Genomic DNA, 18,281 nt, shown 5'->3' with positions numbered 1-18,281 from the left:
GTTTTTCCCAGGAGGTCTCCCATCTGGGTACTGACCAGGCTCACACCTGCTGAGCTTCAGTGGGCTGCCAGCTGTGAGTTGCAGGATTCAGCTGCTGGAAAAAGCTCTTTAAAAAAATTGCTCTATGAGCCATGTTCACATTTTTTACCGGCACTTACACAGGACAGAACATGACCTGACAAGAACATGTAAAGTTTTGTTAGCACTTGTATCACAGTAGACCGCATAGTAGCTGTCAGTCTTTATAGTTAAATAATAGCCTACTTCCTTGCTTTGGCTTAAGTCTTTGACCATGGATTTGACAGAACAATATATTCATGTATATTGACAAATAGTGGTGTGGTAATGGTTTAATTACAACAGCTCAATTAAGAGTTCAATAATATTACACAAGTGTGGATGCATTGCACATAATACATCAACAGGTGTTAAAGGCAGATGTGTTAAAATCTCGAATGCAGCAGTTGTGCAGTTCGAAGGTGAGCCACCATGAGGCTGGACACCAGGTGTCTCCCGGGACAGTAGCTGACAACAGGAGCAGTTACCCACAGGTAGAGATCGTTCTTTCCCCAGAAGCGTCTGTGTCTGAGGGGCTGAGGTCTTTAACCGCTGAACAACAAAGGACCCTTTGAATACGTAGCAAAACAACACCTGAAGTTTGTTTTCTTACTGTATTTATGGAGCAGTTCCTTAAAATGGAGATAAGCTGGCAAAACAGTGCTGCCGTCTGCCACCATCTGCCTGGTGGAGATCTGTCTCTCCTGTCCTCTGGGGCCAGTCTGCTTGTACAGAAACAAACAGGGCATTTAGCAAAATAGGGAAGTGAAGCTCAAATGACAATCTCACACCAGTTTCAGGGAGACAAGCCCGGACTTCAGCTGGGAGCCCTGATAGCGGCAATAAAGATTGCATGGCTATCTGTCTTCGCTGTGAGCAGACACACTGTGCCCAGGTTAATTTGTTACAGATGGTTTTAAGCGACTTGGGCAGAAGACAGCACAGACTGTCTGTCCGTGGGCAGACCTCTGGATACCCCTTCTTGTTGTCATTTCGACTTTCTATATAGAAAAGGGGAGCATTGACCATCAAAGGAATGTCAGCCGTGCCCCTCGTTAAGTCACTTCTCTGGATCCACACAGGGGTCCCATTTAATGATTGCTTGTTTGTTCCCAAAACTTGAATTTGGGAAACGATTCAGAAATGGTCAAAACAAAATGCTAACACCAACTCACGTGTGACGCTCAGAAAAAACAGAACATTCCGAGTGCGTTTTCTGGCCACCAGACAGTTGAGAAACTCACCACCAGAAAGTCCGAGAAAAAGGCTGGATCTCCGGGCCTCCATCGTGGGGATTTCTACAGGATTCCCCGGACAGGCCTTCGTTGTGTAGGCCCTGTGTGTGAGGCCCAGTGTGAGTACGCAGGGGCTGCTGCGTCTTGCGTAGGTGCTCCAGTCGGCTCTTTTTCAGGTCTGACAGCACTGGAGAGGGAAGGTATTGATTTCAGGTGTGTGGGAGAAAAGCCTCTGTCCCCCAACAACAGGTTCATTCATCGCCTGCCAAGCCCCGAGTCCTCAAGCACAGGGGGAGCCAATCGGATCTCCCGCAGGGAAGCACACGCCGCCCGGAATCTCAGGATCGGAACAATGAGGAGCAGGAAGCCAGTCCTTTCTGACGACATGGGACCCCGGGGCTCCCATTGCCCCTCTCTGCGTGTGAGAGGGAAGAGGGAGGGCTGGCTTCTACGTGAAGCTAGCGGAGGTGTGACGTGTGTCTGGACAGCGATCCTGCGTCTTGCTCTCAGCTCTCCGGGGCCCCTGCAGCACTTTGAAAGGGAGTGGGTCTCAGAATGAGTACGTCTTTGAGAAAAACAGAAAGGAAGAGTTGCTGGTAGTTCACGTAGAGATCCTGGGGGAAAAGAAAGTCTTAGACTGCCATGAACAGCTAGCACAGTTTTTAACCCTCTGTTATTTGGATTTTCTGATCTCTGCTCTTTGTTTTCTTGTGTTGCAGAGGAAGGCTGGTGTGTGTCACTGATACAAACAATGTCCTGAGATCTTGATGACCAAGGAGCCAGGATCTTGGTTTAAAGTCTCATTCGAATGACAGTACCTCCTACAACACTGTTATCATTGTTATAAGGGCATTGTTTTGGGAATTCTCATCCAGAGTGAAGACTCCCACTTACTGCTCCTCAAACACCACTTACAACCTCCTGGTATTCCTCAGAGGTCCTTGTCCCAGCACTGACCAGGCCCGACATCTCTTAGCTTCTGGGATCTGAAGAGATGGGACTACAAGAGTGGAATATAATTGCACTCTTGTAGGGGCATCTGAAAGTGTGGTTTCTTGCAGATCGTGTGATATGCAGCTCTTCCTGTTTGGGTGAGGTGAGCGCCTGTTCCTCTTGGGGGGCAGATGAGCTGCATCTTTCCTGCTCCAGATCTACAGAACTAAGGAACGGCCCCTCATTGTTTTCCCCTCAACAAGCCACCATGATCCCCTGCATCTCCAAAGGCCATCTCACCTCTTCCAGCAGTAGAACAACAGCACCAGTGAAGGTCGGTTTTCTTCAGCCTGGGATGACCGATCTCAGCTGATCTGCCTGGGGAGGTGACGCAGTGACCACCAGCCACAGACTCTGACGCAGTGTCTATTTCACTCCCACCTTTTACTGCAAACAATGAGCAAATTCTTTCCAGTTCTGCACACCTGCCAAATAAACTTGTGCAGGTGGCCAGGCTTTCTATGTGTTTGGCCTGGTTGTTAGGGACTCGTGAAGGAGTGCCTATTTTTAGTTCAAAGGGGATCTGGAGACAGGGAGGATGGATTGGGGAGAGGAGAGGGGGGTGGTGATGCTGGGAGGTGGGGGGATTTTCCGGGTAGAGCCGGAGCTCGCTCCTGATTCTCTGTGGGAGGGTACGGAGGTGTGTCCCAGCTCCTCTGAAGAGCCACTCCTTTGTGAAGCTCAGAAGAGGAGAGAAGGAGCCAGTGTTGACCACCTGCAGGGACAGGCAGTGTGCTCTCTGACCACCTGGACTCACCTGGATACCTGGCCCAAAACAAGGTAGGACAGATCTCCTCTTGCATTAAAGACCCAGAGAAAGGTCTAACTTAAATACAGAGAAAAAAATGTAATTGAGATAACGAAAGCGAGCCGCTTTAATTTAGTGAATCATATGCATGTCTGATGTAAATAATCATATTGTCACTAGATATTTAAAAATAGGATTTTATAAAGTGGTGTTTTAGGATAGGTTTAAAACACCCCTTTACAATGCGTTAACATTCATGTACTGTAATTACTGAACTGTCACTAAGTACAATGGAATAATGCTAACATAATTGTATTTACCTAGTAAAACTAAATTATTCTTATGATAAATACCCCAAAAATACAAAATGATTTTTATTTTATTCTACTTTAAATAGAATGAAACAACACTAGAAATATTGATATTTCTGCTATACCAGAATATTTTAAAGTAATTATCTAATTTTTAAGGTGTTGTGAAATAGTATTACACTCTAAAACAAATTGCAGTTTGATTTTTTTAAACTCGTAGTTTTGAATGTCTTGCATTTCATCATTCAGCAGCATGAACTTCAGTTTTTTTTTAACAACAAGTTCTATAATGTCATCAGTACGATGACCACTTTCTCTTCTTACCTCATGAGTATTTTATCTGTTCTGGCTTTAATGTTTTACCCCAGCTGACTCTCAAAAACATTGGAGGGGAACTTCCCAATGGTGTTTTCCATCACTGCAGCTCTCCTGATGGTAAGCCCGTGGTCTGTTGCATGGTCATTCCTGTGCCTGGGGCTTGAGAACAGGTCTGCTGTCACAGCCAGTGTCTGTGTCTCTGCAGGCCCAGTGGGTGCTCAGTGCCTCGGCCAGGAGCTGCGATCAAGCTCAGTACCTCCACCCCAACGGCAGCTGCCTGCCCTGTCTTGTGTGCGACCCCGGGGAGCAGTTGTCAGAGGTGACGCACCTCCCCTGCAGCTGTCTTCTTTCTCAGTGCTCTGGTTTCTGAAGGGTCTCATTCTTCTGCTCCTGGTCAGTCGGTGCTCCAGAAGGGGCCTGACCTGTGCGTGAGTTTGAGTGTAATTTTCCTCATGCATTTCGCCCCCTCTCGACGCTGCAGGGGAGTCTGCAGAATAATGACAATCATTCTGTACTCTTCCTGGACACTCCACTCAAAGCGCTTTCCAGGTAATGGGGATTCCCACTCCACCACCAATGTGCACTGCCAGTATGCAGTATCAGCTCTCAGTGGGGAGGAGAGCAGAGTGATGAAGCCAGTTCAGAGATGGGGATTATTAGGAGGCCTTGATTGGTAAAGACCAGGGGGAAATTTGACCAGGATGGGGGGGTTACACCCCTACTCTTTTCGAGAAACGCCCTGGGATTTTTAATGACCACAGAGAGTCAGGACCTCAGTTTTACATCTCATCTGAAGGACGGTGCCTTTTTACAGTATAGTGTCCCCGTCTCAATACTGGGGCATTAGGACCCACACAGACCGCAGGGTGATCGCCCCCTGCTGGCCTCACTTACACCTCATCCAGCAGCAGCCTCAGCTTTCCCAGGAGTCTCCCGTCCAGGTAGTGGCCAGGCTCACACCCGCTGAGCCCCAGTGGGGCTGCCAGCTGGGAGCTGCAGGGTGACATGGCAGGAGCGCAGGTGGGGCAGGTTTATCCCGGAGGCCAGTGCGGACGGGCTCACGAACGCTGTTTTCCAGGACTGCGGCTACGGCGACGGCGGGGCTGCGCGCTGCGAGGCGTGTGGCGAGGGGGAGTACAGCGAGGGCTGGGCGCTGGCGCCGTGCTGGCAGTGCACGCGGTGCTCCCTGCTGAACCGCGAGGAGAGGGTGCCCTGTCAGCCCAGCAGTAATGCCCAGTGTGGCGGCTGCCTGGGGGGGTGAGTCGCCCATACAGGTCTGGCTCCTGCAGACACACACAGAGCAGAGCACGTCACCCGTATGCCATTTCTCAGCAGCGCTTTGCACAGAACGATAAAGAATGGTAAACAAATAAACCGATGCCGTGTCTTTCTATTAGCACAATAGAAAGACACGGCATTTCTATTTCTAAAAGCAAAGCAAACGAAAACGGCAAAGACTTCTGATTCTTTTTCACACCTGCTTTCATGGACCTCGTGTTCGGATAACAGGTGTTTTACTGGACTGGACTGGGCGCATCTTGTGCAAAAGAGTCAGGCAGCCTGCGGGAGTGCAGCACTAGAGTGGGGCCACTAGAGGGAGCCGGCGCGCTGTTTGCGCCGCAGCCTGCGCTCCTGCCGTGACCCCGCCGCTCTGTGTTCGCCAGGTACTACGAGACGCCGAAGGAGCAAATGTGCTTGCCCTGCCTCAGCTCCACTGGGGCAATCCGCCGAGAGTGCTTGCCACCCCCGACAGCGAGGCCGGAGGAGTGGAAAGGTAAAGCAAGACTCCTGCAGAGAGAACACACTCGTTACTCCCCAGCCCTTTAAAACGTGTGGCTGTTTTAATTCTTTTGTGTGTGCGTTTGATAATAACCCCCTTTTAATAAAGCAGGTGAAACTTAAACATAACTGAAAAAGAGCTTGGAATGTAATGTGCATGATAGCGGAGCAATTTGCTCACAGGTCTTGGGTTCTGGGGTCAATATGCCTTGGAATGCTGTAACTCTTAAGGGATTTTCTCACAACAGAAGAATGGAAAATCTTATCTTCATGGATTGAGCTATTGTACTGTTGTTGTATCTTTCAGTTTTGAGAATAAAAGGACGAAAAAGACTCAAACCTTGTGCATCTCAAACAATGACACAGCCCCTATCTTTCAGGTGTCACCCCTTTTCTAGACAAGGCATTTCCAGAGGGAAGTACTGGAAGTGGTGAGTGCACACACGTCCTGTGGCTATTAATTGTGTTTGACTGTAATTATTTATCTGTTTGACTGCTAGATGTCTTTTTGGCTGCCTTGATCAAAGATGACTAAGAATAGTTTACTTATAATGGCAATACCCTGTGTTCTAAAAACTGGAAAAAAATATTTTTCAGTCCTAGAAGCACAATCACAAAGAAGGGCGTAGTAGACATTATTACAAAACACAATAAAACGCAATTATTATTGACGCAAACGCAATAAACTAAGTGCAAACACTAGTCAGGTACGTTCAATAGAATTACCCCTGACAGGACCGTACAACAGACAACTGGATTGACAAGTGCAGTCTAGAAAAGGCGTGTATAATGAGGCACTGCCAAGTCCTGCAACACAGACGAAAAAGCTACATTTGACCGTTTAAAAACAGTTTTCCCACCTAGTTTTTAATCCCCTGATAAATCCACCTAATGTTAGCTGTGTAGCATTTCACACGCGTAAGTGTTATTCGTAAAACAGCCTGCAGGTGGAGCCCCTCTCGCCACTCCTTCCTCTTGTGTCCGCTGCAGGGGCGGGTCCGGACACGCCCCCCGTGGCTGTGATTGGCGCAGCCTGCGCTGTCTCCGCCTTCTCCCTGGTCCTGCTGCTGTGGGGGCTGCTGCTCTCTGTGGAGCGAATCAGCGAGTGCCACTCCAGAGCGCGCCAGCCCGCCGGCCCCCGTGCCCCCGGTCTGTTTGGGTGCATGACGTCCTGTTGTCATATACAGCGTTCTAGTCAGCCAGACCCGTGCAGTGTGGTGCAGCTGAGTGAACACCAGAGGCCATCACGTCTCAGAACCAGGCAGACCCCTCGTTATCTCACTGCTGCTTTGTAGCCATTTGCTGTCTTATTTTAATTGAAGGACTGTATTAGTTTTGTGCCAGTTTTCTCCAGGCTTGAGAAAACTCATTTCAAGAGATCCATGCTTTGGGGCTGGTGCACAGCTCAGTTTAGTTTTCAGTTCTAAATTCAAAGGCAGTAATCTCTTTTGTAAGTAGGACTGCAAAAAATAACCCTCTGGTCTGTAGGGCTCTAGTGGGCTCTTCCTGGCCTACTGGGGTACAACGCATGGCAGGCCAATCTGGAAATGACGTAATGAATAGAAACTTATCTGAACCTATCCTTCCTGAACGCTTACACCGAACTGACATATCCCGTGCTTGTGTGTGTAGACAAGGAGCGCAAGAGCCCTGGGACCCTGGAAACTCCCTCTGGACCACCTGACTGTTCGCGTACCCCAGCCTCCCTGCGGAAACTCCTGCCGTTCGGACAGCACAGCCAGGAGGGAGAGCCGGAGCGGAGGCACCCAAGCTCTGGGGGTCCGCCCAGGTAGTGGGGAACCTGCCCTTCTCCTTTCCACTCTGCTCGAGGGCACAGGCAGGAGCAGGCACCTGCTTGTGGCCAGAGTGTCGTCAGTTGAAATTCTGCCTTGGCCCAGAGTGCAGTGGAGCTCTGGAAGCTGTGGGCAAAGCTCTTGATAGGAGAGGCAGCAGGGAGTGAAAGGTGCCTGTTAAACGCTTTCACCGCCACGTGCAGATCATTGATGTTCTGACCCACAATGCTGCAGAAGAGGAACCTCCTCGGCCCTTTGATTAAAGGCTGACAGCAGTGAATTGCATCAGTATCGTGATGTCCAGCCTGAAGGACCCCAAAGTACTTGATACATAGGAGGGGAGCCTTTTCGTCCACCGCTGCAGGGTGATGTGTGCACCAGCAGGCCCACAGGCACTGCACAGTACCTCAGCTGGAGACCCGAGAAACCGAGGCACCAGCTGGACTCAGCAGGGAAGTTTAGGGAGACCAGATTGTGAGACTGTTAACGACTAATCAGCACTTCCTCCATCCATGAGCATTGGTTGGGAGATTGTGATCTAGCTGGTACTCCGCAGAGGCTGACTCTGCAGAGTGATTACTGGGTGCAGAAGCATCTCATGGGCCTGTCCTCTCATGCCTGCTGTCTTCAGGTCCCGTTACATGCTGTGCTCTGAGAAAGCGCCCCCCCCCCCTGCTTCAATCGTCATCAACGTCACCACCAACGTCAAGCCCTCCGGCCAGGGAGGGGGGGGAGACTGGGAGGGGCAGGACGGGCACCACCAGCAGACCCAGCTCTCCCTGGAGGAGGTGAGAGACAGTGACGTCGCCCCCTCCGCCGCGCTGCACTGAGAAGCCCTACCCAGAACTGACCCCCTCTGCTGTTACTCTCTGCAGATGGAGCGCAAGACGGAGGAGATCTGCAAAATAGCGAAAGGTATCGTCTTTCCAGATGTGTCCTTGCTACCACACACACTCCAGGCTTCTTTCAGAGTGAAGACTTTTACATTATGGACGGGTGGTATGAGCTACTTCCTTCCAGTTCACCAAACAAGAGATTGGAGTTAAGGGTAGTAAGTCTCTACCATGTTTTATGTGGCAAAGTACAAACTTTGTAATTTGGCCACGTTCCTCAGCCATTTCTTTAGATGCGCTGTGCAGGCAGGACATTTTGCACCTACTGTAAGACTAGTGAACACAAGAGTCACGTTCTAGGTTTTATGTATATATAAGAACTACGAATGGACAAGGCTACATCACTGGTTTTTTAAGACGGGACAGTGAGGAATATTCAACAGTTTCTGTCTAGTAATGTGCAGTTCCTGAAACTGACAATCCATCGACCTCTGTTACTGTTGGACTGCAGGTGTAACTAACTGCTGTCTTGGCCGAAATCTCAGTGTGTAGCAGCAGTGTAGCCAGGGGGTCTGGGATGGTGACGGGAGAGAATCTGCTTGCTACATCCCTGTCTGCAGGAAGAAAAAGGCCTCTCATGACTGATCAATGGACGTGATGCAGAAAACTCTTAACACATAAAATAACTAGTCTGACACGGACTTACAAAAAGAAACCCTCAATAATTTAATCAGTCTGTTACTGTGGTTTTTTTTCTAGCCAACACATTTTCTTCTTTAGAGTGTTAGAAGAATGCTTTGCTTAAGTAATGTCTTCCCTGACATTATTTAAGCAAAGCATTCAGTCATTCTTAGTGTCAGGAATACCCACCTGGTGGCCTCACAGCCCCAGTCTGAACCTCACAGACCGTTGTTCTGGGAAACCTGTCTCTGTGCCTCCCAGGTAGGAGCCTGGAAGAGCTGGACTACGACAGCGTACAAGAGCTGTCTCTGCTGGTGGACGCAGGAGGCCGTGGGGCCCTGAGGGGGCTGGGCCGGGCTCTGAGCGTCTCGCCAGAGGTTCTCGACAACTTGCACGGCTTCCAGGACCTCTTCCAGTACCTGCGCACATCCACTTACACCCAGGTGCCCCAGCTGGCCTGCGCTGCGGCCTCCCTCCACAGGCCTGACCTTGTTGCTAGGATACACCAGGCCCTGGTCTCCGTGGAGACCATCTCCTACGGGTAGGGTAGCCCTCAGGCCTTGTTCTGGGCCCATCCCAGGCTGTGACACTTGCCAAACTGAACAAATACTTTCAGAGGAGGGTATCCTTCCCAGGACAAACGAGGGACAGACACAACTAAATATTCAGCAACTGTCTCAAAGTGGTTTTCTCACCTGTGGCTTCCTGTTGGGAATAAACAATTGCAGCAGAGGAGTGCCTGTGTAGGTTGTGGTGTACATTAGGTGACACAGGTTGGCTTCTCACACATTTTCCTACTGTAAAAAAAAAGTCAAGGTCCATAAAAACCCTCCTCCTGAGACAATGACATTTCAGAGCATGCAATAGGTCAGTAGACGGAACGATTACTGTAAACATGTCATTTACTGCAGCTCCGTGTTGTGGAAAAACTGCTGGCCCTTGTTTTCTGTAAGGTCGTGGGAGTATCAGAGATTTCAAAACTCCAACGTACACGAGAACGGGTTGGTGAAGCTGTGGTTGCTGCCTGTAATACTGCAAATGAGTCAAGGAAAAAGCCCTTAGTCATCAAAATGGAACCTTCAGCCCATTAAGATAGGACATTTGTCACTGCTGCCCTGCAAACGCACGCTGGTGACGGCCTGCCCTCTGCACTCCGGCCACCCCTTCTCCTCCACTGCACAGCCAGCCTGAGTGAATAACTCCCGAGCACCCCTGGCCTCTAACTGAACCCCGAGAGCTGCGTGTGTTCTCCTGTTTCCCATGAAGAGCGAATGAGCAGGCTGCTGGGTCAGTGATCTGTAGTGGAGATGAGAGGGGAGGCTGTGGTGGGCGGGGGGTCAGGCAGGAGAGTGGGGAGAGACAGGGAGGGACAGTGAACTGCAGCTCCTCCCAACCACCCCCCACCCCTCGCCCCTGGGACTCCCTGAGTCACCAAGTCCGTCCCGGCAGGAACCTGCAACGTGGGTCTGTTCACTCCGCGTGATTCACCCGCCACAGATCTCTCAGACACTCTGAGCCTGGGGGGAAGGCCTGACATGTCGAACCACCTCACCCCTCACACAATCCCTCCCGGCTCTTTCAGGTCGCTTTGTTCCATCCCTATCCCTGTCCACGCCGGCCATCGTAGACTCCCCTTTGCGGTTCTGCTGTACGCGCTTGTGGGTAAACGGCTTAATTTTAGCGGCCCCACGACACCGCAGATGGAGGCGTGAGCACTATGTCACTGGCGGGTTTAAGGGAGATCTTTAGGGAGGCCAGGCCAGGCCAGGCAGTGATCTTTAGGGGTTCAGCCAGGACACTGGGGTTAAAGTCTCTACAGCACCATCCCCTTACAGCTGGATCAGTTTCGAATGCCTGGTCTGGAAGGGAGAGCGCCACCTACTGGTCCACCTACGCCATGTACAGCAGCGACCTGGCTTTCCTTGACTGTCTCCTACCCCAGTATTGACCACACTCAACTTTCCAACGGCCCATCGTGATGAGACAATGAAAGAAAGGAAGGTAAAATGTTTTAAGAAATGAAGATAAGACGTTTTTCCACCTTAAACTGGGGGAACAATAAACACATTGCAAGGCCAAAACCTGAACTCATTTGCACAGCTGATGCACTTCAATAACAGGCTGTTGATGGTGATAGAAGACACTGCAGTTACAACCGCTAATAATAATTTTGTGATTGAATTAGCTTCTTTAACAGTGCAACACTGCAGCCATTCAGCAATTTGGCTGACAGCTTTTTCCTCAGGGTGTTAGGAGTTAATCCAATCGCGGTATGTAAAAGGCAACATTTTCACCTGGTATATTACTGAAAATTGAAATGCTGAGAGTTTGCTCCCAGTCCTGCATTGGTGGTTCAGTGGTAGAATTCTCGCCTGCCACGCGGGAGGCCCGGGTTCGATTCCCGGCCAATGCAACACTTTTTACCAAATTCCTTGCAACTAGCAGTTACGGCAATAAAGTATCGGAAGTCGAAGCTGGGTACGTGCAAAATGACTTATGAAAGCAAAAGTGCTCCAAATCTCTTAGGCGCTCTCGGAACTGCTGGAAAGCGAGTCGTCGCCGTCACGTGGGAGGCCTATGTCTGCGCTCCGCCCTGTGTCCAGAATCATCACCAAGTACCGGGCGCGACTACAGGGACTACAGGGCGAGTTTTAATCGATTGTGGCGCTGTGCTGTTATCTCAATCACTGTACCTCAAGTATAAGCCCCATGTCGAAAGAAATGCTTTCACTAGCACCAGAAAAATAAGCAAATGGTACAACATTAACAAATGAAATTTCATGACATGCCTTCTGAATATATCTTATAACTGCGAGAACCCGTTTTACAAGTTGCATTCTTCTGTGTCCAAAATACATCGCAGAATTTGCTAAACGTTCTTTGTCAGCGACTTGCACGGCCGTTTAGGGCATATAGCATGTATCTGTAGGGGCTGGGTGTTTCCCCTGTTCCATAAAATAGTTTTAAAACGTGGAATAGTCCCACGTCCCGCCCTAACTAAAACCCCCCGAAGCCTGGTATCCCCCGCAGTGCGCGGCCGTCGGCGCCAGTAGGCGGCGCTCTTCTCCCCGGCCCGGCGTCCTTCAGAGTCCTCGCTCCCGCGTCAGGCGCGCACCCTAGCCGCCGGAGGAGGAAAAAAAAAGGCGATTTCTGTTAAAGATGGCGGAGGGCGCGATGTCTCTGAAGGGGATGCGGGCGCAAATGGGTAAGATTTGCTCAGCCGGGAGGCGGCTGTCAGGCCGATTCCGTGTGCCAGGAGCCGGCAGAGGCCCCGGGGCTGTCGTGTCCTTGAATCGCACCGGGGTCGGCGAGTTCTGGGGCGGTTTGGGAACTGTTTTGTTTGACGGCGGTTGATGGTGTGAGTTTGTGTAGTGTTGGGAGAGGAGGTGGCGGCGGCGGCGGCGGCGGGGGGGCTCAGTAACTAACCAACTCTGGGGCACCGCTGTGCATAATTACCGAGGGAGGATTAATGAACTGAAAATAAAAGCTTGTAGGGGTGATAGTTACTCTAAATAAAACGCTGGTGGTTGCTAGCGGGCGATGTTTTGCTTGAGGACACAAATCGCGCTGGAGGAGAACTGAGCTGAAATTTGGGGGCCGGTTGACAGCCGTTGTCTGGCGCCAGACGGGAGACGGCAGACTTGATTCCCCCCCACCCCCGGTAGGAGCCAAAATCCGACTTGATACCGGGGCAAAACGAAGAAACGGCACCGCCAGTACAGACCCGAGAGGCTCCTGCCCCATCCGGAGCAGGGGCCCGGCTGATCCCGCCGCGATGCAAGCGACATCCGTGCCGTGGGGAGCCCGGGGCAAAACCGGGATTTAAAAATAAGCCGCTGAATTAATTGCCGAATTGTTCCGGACTTGGTCCGCATTGGACGGTACCGTACAGTCCAGTGACGCAGGCTGTCAGAGCAGTCGTTCTCTTACAAGAGAAGTAGGAAACTGGCCGAGTCTTGTCTGGAAATGTTAGCGGTGGTTTTCGTCTTTCCTGTCTTAGATGATTATTTTTTTGAAACTGTGTGGTTTCCCCCTACATCGCGGTGTTGGCATTCTTTGCGTTTTTAATGTAGCTGTCTTCAAGCGAAGACTGATGATGGCTACTTAACAGAGACGTAAAGAGGCATTTTGTAATGCCCACTCTGCGAATGCGTTGAACATGGAGGTACAGTACTGTGAACTGATAACATCCTTCAGGAGTATTACAATTTGTGGACTGGTGCATTGGGGAGGTAGTGTTGTACATACAAATAGCTAGGTATTTTAAGTAGGTAACATATAAAAACAGCATGCATAACTGGGTTGCAGACATCCTTTTGAATAGGACTGAGATTTTGGAGGATTTTCAGGATTTCTAGAATAAACCGTTCAGATGTTTCACAGTCTTGTCCCAGAGACACATGCAGTTAGACCCTTGTGCCATTGTTTGAGTCGTCCAAGTGGAATCGCTGAGCTGTTTTTATTTTAGTTCCACCATAACTTGGGAGGATTGCGATTCAATGTGGCTCTCAAATGCATTGTTCCCTGCAGCACAGGTCAGTGAAATCTGCGGTTTCTCAGCATCGCCAATACAGTCCGCATCTCGGTGAGTAGGAGTAAATGTACTGGAGTCAGTATTGCATTGGAAGCACAGCCCAGTTGAATATTTCTGCTCTCCTCCAGAAGAATGTGAATCAGATAGCATTGCTCAGCCTGCCCTGTGCACAGATATCGTACCTCCTGGTGTCCAGGCCTGTGGGTGACACTCTGTAGGCCTGCACTCACACCCAGTTCTCCACACTGTTGCACGCGCACTGAGCTCTGCTGGGGTCGTCCACTTTGTGGCGGTGGAGTTCAGGACACAGCCAGCTCGCAGCTGCAGTTCTCCAGCTGGGGAACTAAAAGCGTCCATTGTGAGCTCCCTGTCCAGGAAGCGCCGCTGTGTGAGGCCGGTGAAATGTGGGAAGTTTCGGAATGTAAGCAGTGCTTCACGGGAAGTGAGGGACACGGAGGAACAGCGAGCCATCGCGAAACTGTGCTCCCGAGCGAAGGAGCTGGCAATCTGAATTCTTCAGGGTCTGTGATGTCTGCTGGAAAAGAGCTCGGATCTGAACCGTTTCCTGGTCTCCACGCTGCCTCGACAGTCTGTAATGCAAGCAGTTAATTATCCTGCTTATTAATTCTTATTTACGAGCCGCCTTATTGTTGGTAGTGTCATTTTGCAGCTTTTTCCAGTGAGAGGTGTTGTGTGTAGAAATAAAACACGCAGTAGAGGGGTAACGTGTTGCACAGAACTGGGCTGGTATAGAATAAAGTTTTCTGGACACATGTCACCTTTCGAGAAACACCTCCCAGTGAGAATCCCCTATTTAAACTTCAAACTTAAGTATACAGGTGTCCTAAAACCCGCTTCTGTTAACTAGAGTACCAAAGCTGATATGGAGATCAGCAGATACACTATGTAGGTGTATTCATTTGTTTCAAGTTTCCATTTGTCCCCGGGCACATTGGCTCAGCCTCTGAGTACCCCTGGGGACACCTGGTTTCCTGATTGAAAAACCCCCTGGTGCAGAAAACCTAGGATTTGTCTGCTTCTACTTAAGTGCAACCCTCCGAATGGGAACTGTAGTTGCGTCGGAGAAATCTTACAAGAGACGAGCTGTGCCGGTGTCCTGAGGCTGTCCTGCCCCTTTCCGCTCAGAGGGGGCCAGGCTACAGCGTGCCCATGCTGGTTCACATGTGTCTTTGCTTTGGGGTCTTCAGCTGAACGAGGGCTGCATGTACAGTACCTTTTAAAAAAAGTGCCCTTGTTTTGGTGTCACAGAGCAGTCTTCCCCTTTCCACTGAGAGTACAAGGCCCGTTTCATCCCAGGGGGAGTTAGATTAATGGGCCGTTTTTTTTAAAAATCAATATTTTGCTTGCTCATCCATCTGCATATAGCTTTTTGACAGGATTTTAAAGAACAGTTGACGTGACGCCACTTCTTTTGGGTTTCTGGTCAGCTTTAAGATTAGTCCTGCTTGTGTAATTGAAGCGAGTTTCTCAGTACAAAAGCGTCCCTACAACCAAAGGAGCTGATTCTTAAAGGATTTCTCTGAATGACTTGTTCCCAGAGGAAGTGATACGTACCGTTGTTATTTTTCAACATCTAGTTTTATAACATTTAATTGCACACTGGGTGTATCTTTACAGTGCCCTTTACACCTAGATGTAACACTATAGGGTCCTGAGGGAAATGAAATGCATTGTGCTGGGTGACTATGTGATCGCAGTCAGATATCAGCTTCAGGTGATGATTACCTTTGCATGTGAACCTTTGCTTCCTCATCCATGTTGGTTTTGTTGCTTGGAGGTAAAGCAGATGTCCTCAGCTGGAGCTCCTAATGATCAAGTCAGTACTCCCTGATCCAAGTCTGCATCGGGACTAATCCGGCAGTGCTGGGTGCTATCCCCTGGGTTGCAGTAAAGAAATGGAGATGTGGCTTGAAGCAAGAAGACACAGAATAGGCAGGACCTGTAAGTGTGTTCACCTGATAACATCCAGAAACTGTTTTCGTGCATGCACCTGCTTGGCCACATTTGGCATAGCCAACACCTGCAACTTACCTGTACAGCAGGACTGTAAAAATCAATTGATTTTCATATGTTAGTAGCCTGGGGATCTTCTCCCAGGGTGAGAGGCTTCCTCGACCCACTCCCACTCAGAGGGGTCTTGTCAGGCTGCAACCTTAGTGCTGTTGCAGATGGTGTGAGATAAAAGAAAATGGAACAGGACTGCACTCATAAAGACTGAGTATACACAATGCTATCCCTTGACATGTTCTTGTAATTCTTTAAAAGGTGACTAAAAGCTGAAGTCCATAAAAGAACAGCTTTCTTTTTGAAGAACGTTAGCCGTAGCCATACATATGTGCACAAGATGTCGAGACTGAAAGTAATTAAAAAAAAAAGTGGAAAATCTCATTATTCTGCATTTTTTATTTGGCAGCAGGTTGAATTGTTTTGCTTGCGTCAGCTTTGAGGAAAAAAGGTAGTTTAGGGCCCCTTTCTTAGCTTTGACAGCCCAAGATCCCATTTCCAGAGGTGGCACACACGCAGGGATGTTCAGATGCCTACTCGGCGCCCTGTCCCAGCAGGGGCCGATGTGTCAGAGCTGGGGAAGGCACGTCTCTGATATGGCGGATCTAGGTGTCAACATTAATAACCACAAGGTAGCAAAGTGCTACGGAGAATTTTACCTCCTGTCTGATTCCCTTTGCTCCCGTCTTGCGATCTTGGCTGCCTTAGGTACACTCTGGGAGTGGTCTGTCTTTGGTCTGGCAGTGGGCAATCTCAGTGATTAGTGACATTGTGTAGGAAGAGGATCTGACCATATGGTTAGATTTAAGGAGGCCCTTTTAACACCTTTGTGGAATAAAAGCTGTAACCTCTCCTAAAAAATGAAAAATTTAGGTTGTGGTAAAATGAGCTACGTAACAATGAGTTCATCTTTTTTAACTTGGTGACTTATGTCTAGAAAACGTTTTGAACCTTGCCGTTCGCACAGCTGGGGGCGAATTTAAGTGACACCGACTTTTATCTTGTTTTGTCTCTGCCTCTGTGCAGAGCCGGGTTCTAAGCGCAGTGCAGGCATGTCGTCTCACTCTGCGCCCTGTGCTCCCAGGACAGGCACCGGCTGGCTGCAACCCCTGCCTGGGGTGTGCGGCTTTTGGGGTGGTGGACACGTGGGCCTTCAGGTCTGCCAGAGGGGTCAGTACCTGGCAGGGGCCTGTTTAGTAGCGTCCGCGTGTTCTCGAACAGGATGTAGCCAGGGAGTCAAGACCTCAGCAGGTGTGAAAAGACCTTCCTCCGCTACCAGATGATCTGACTCGGGCATTTGGAAAATCCGGGATAGGGACACTAATGCAAAATGAATATCCCACTTCTCCAGACTTCCTTTAGCATGCTTGTTAGCCAGTAACTAATGACCACTTCCTGTTGTTAATTAGCTGCGCTCATCCTTGCAGAGCTGTGTGAATAGATCCCCAGTAATCCCTCACAGATCGCCATTGTGTGAGAGCAGGCCACAGCTGCCCGCGAGTAAAGACTGCATTGTTGGAGCGCAGGCACATTTTCTCCGGCAGCCGCGTTACGACACTTCCTGCCTGCAAAGACAGCCCTCGCTCTCGGCCAGGAAAAGAGCCTCCTGCAGACCCGGAGCGTGAGACGGCTCTCGAGGACTCGGTGGTAAAAACGCTGGATCTATCAGCTTTGCTGTGTGGTCACCAGGATTTCTCTAGATGTCACCTTTGCTGCTGTCATTAATAAATTAGCCAGGGTGGGTTAAGAGCACAGCTGGAGATCGTGTCTGTGGAGCAGTTTGTCACTTAATGAAATTCCTTGAAATTTCTTGTCTGAAACAGTTCCTCTCAGGGTGGGTTCACAGGGCTTAAAGACACACAAGAGTCCAATGTGTCATGTAAAAGTGAATATAAAGACCAGTGTTGCTAGATGTGGTATTATGCATTGCAAACCTGGCACGTGCAAGTGTTTCTGCTGTGCTAGTTTGAAAAACAGGCCCTGCTTGGTGTGCCAGTGGCTCTACCCACAGGAGTGCACTAGTCTTGAATTTTGTTGCTCTGAGGACCTGCAGGTCGCAGTCTGCTTTGCTGTTTTTATTTGTGGTGCATTTTTAAATCTGCTTTTAGTCGACAAAATAATAAAGGCCTAAAAGATAAAAATAAGCTATGTGGGCAAGGGCTGTCTATATCCCAGTCATGTACAGATATCGGTTAGCAGTGTATTCAGTGCCTATGTTGGTACAGTGACCAGAGTAAATGTGTATATACTTATATATTTTTTTTCTGTTTTACCTCTGTTGTGGCAGTGGTTGGAGGAGGAGTAACAGTTATAAAAAGAGATCTATAGCATAGTATAGCTTGGCAAGGCGGTGCAACATAGTCATTTAGCAGCTTCATTGTTGAAATAGCACATGTAAATTGAGAGATGCAAATATGGCAAGGTCATAGAAACAGAGTGACGTGGACTGAGTTTCAGTGGCAGTGCTGTAGATGCCTGCTCTGGCTCTAGACATCATACAAGATGGATCTGAATCTACCATATGTTCACTGTTTGTTTGAAATGCTTTTGTTATACAGTCCAGCTCTGTGCAAAGCTGAATCTGTGTATCTTTGCAATGAAGAATGCATAATGGCATTCAAGATTTGTTACCTTGTTTTAGTCCCTGTGCTCTGGTTGTCACTGCCTGTTTTTTATCTGATCCAGTCTCATCTATAACATCCTGCACCACGTTGCCACTTCAGCTCTATAACATGAAGTGTGTTGTTAATTAAGCGCAGGACGCCCCATGAGTCTCTGTGTCTCCGAGTCTGTATACAGGGCTGACGTAGTGGAAACCTACAGCCCAGTGTTGTCAACATTGAAAGATCAGTACCTAATATAGATCCCAGCCCCATTCTCCATGATGCCCTCTTCATCAGCCACCCCCTTCCCCAGCAGACAGCACCCTGGGGTGCCTGGGCCACCTTCCCCCCTGGTCCCTAGAGCAACATTA

At 49.4% G+C, this 18,281-nt stretch overlaps 2 protein-coding genes, 1 long non-coding RNA gene and 1 other non-coding gene across 21 annotated transcripts in view; 3 read left to right on the top strand and 1 right to left on the bottom strand.

Annotated features, from left to right (window-relative positions):
* Positions 1–335: 335 nt before the first annotated feature.
* LOC148654035 (uncharacterized) lies at positions 336–2,512 on the bottom strand. Its single transcript, XR_015941553.1, has 2 exons — positions 1,302–2,512; positions 336–779 (listed from the first exon to the last, which is right to left on the bottom strand). It is a non-coding gene; the product is annotated as an uncharacterized LOC148654035 (long non-coding RNA).
* A 336-nt stretch (positions 2,513–2,848) lies between these two features.
* Positions 2,849–9,491, top strand: LOC148654034 (uncharacterized). Its single transcript, XM_088597187.1, has 11 exons — positions 2,849–3,065; positions 3,713–3,779; positions 3,868–3,981; positions 4,741–4,919; positions 5,327–5,436; positions 5,822–5,872; positions 6,432–6,590; positions 7,074–7,230; positions 7,866–8,022; positions 8,110–8,149; positions 9,010–9,491. Exons 2-11 carry the CDS (start codon positions 3,747–3,749, stop codon positions 9,291–9,293), a joined length of 1,284 nt encoding a protein of 427 aa, XP_088453313.1. The 5' UTR covers positions 2,849–3,065; positions 3,713–3,746; the 3' UTR covers positions 9,294–9,491.
* Positions 9,492–11,090: 1,599 nt separating this feature from the next.
* On the top strand, positions 11,091–11,161 carry trnag-gcc (transfer RNA glycine (anticodon GCC)). Its single transcript has one exon. It is a non-coding gene; the product is annotated as a tRNA-Gly (tRNA).
* Positions 11,162–11,835: 674 nt separating this feature from the next.
* map7d3 (MAP7 domain containing 3) overlaps positions 11,836–18,281 on the top strand; it is a 38,037-nt gene continuing 31,591 nt past the window's right edge. For 16 of the 18 annotated variants that reach the window (XM_088597208.1, XM_088597207.1, XM_088597204.1 and 13 more), the window contains exon 1: positions 11,837–11,953. In XM_088597208.1, the coding sequence (XP_088453334.1) occupies positions 11,908–11,953 (46 nt within the window). In that variant the 5' untranslated portion in view covers positions 11,837–11,907. Of the gene's footprint in view, positions 11,954–15,183; positions 15,245–18,281 lie in introns of those variants that run through there. The other 2 variants (XM_088597190.1, XM_088597191.1) reach the window with 2 other exon arrangements.

The sequence above is a fragment of the Lepisosteus platostomus genome, chromosome 10, assembly GCF_059453375.1.
Source record: "Lepisosteus platostomus isolate fLepPlt1 chromosome 10, fLepPlt1.hap1, whole genome shotgun sequence".
Taxonomy (NCBI): Eukaryota; Metazoa; Chordata; class Actinopteri; order Semionotiformes; family Lepisosteidae; genus Lepisosteus; species Lepisosteus platostomus.
This window is presented reverse-complemented; position numbering and strand designations above follow the sequence as displayed.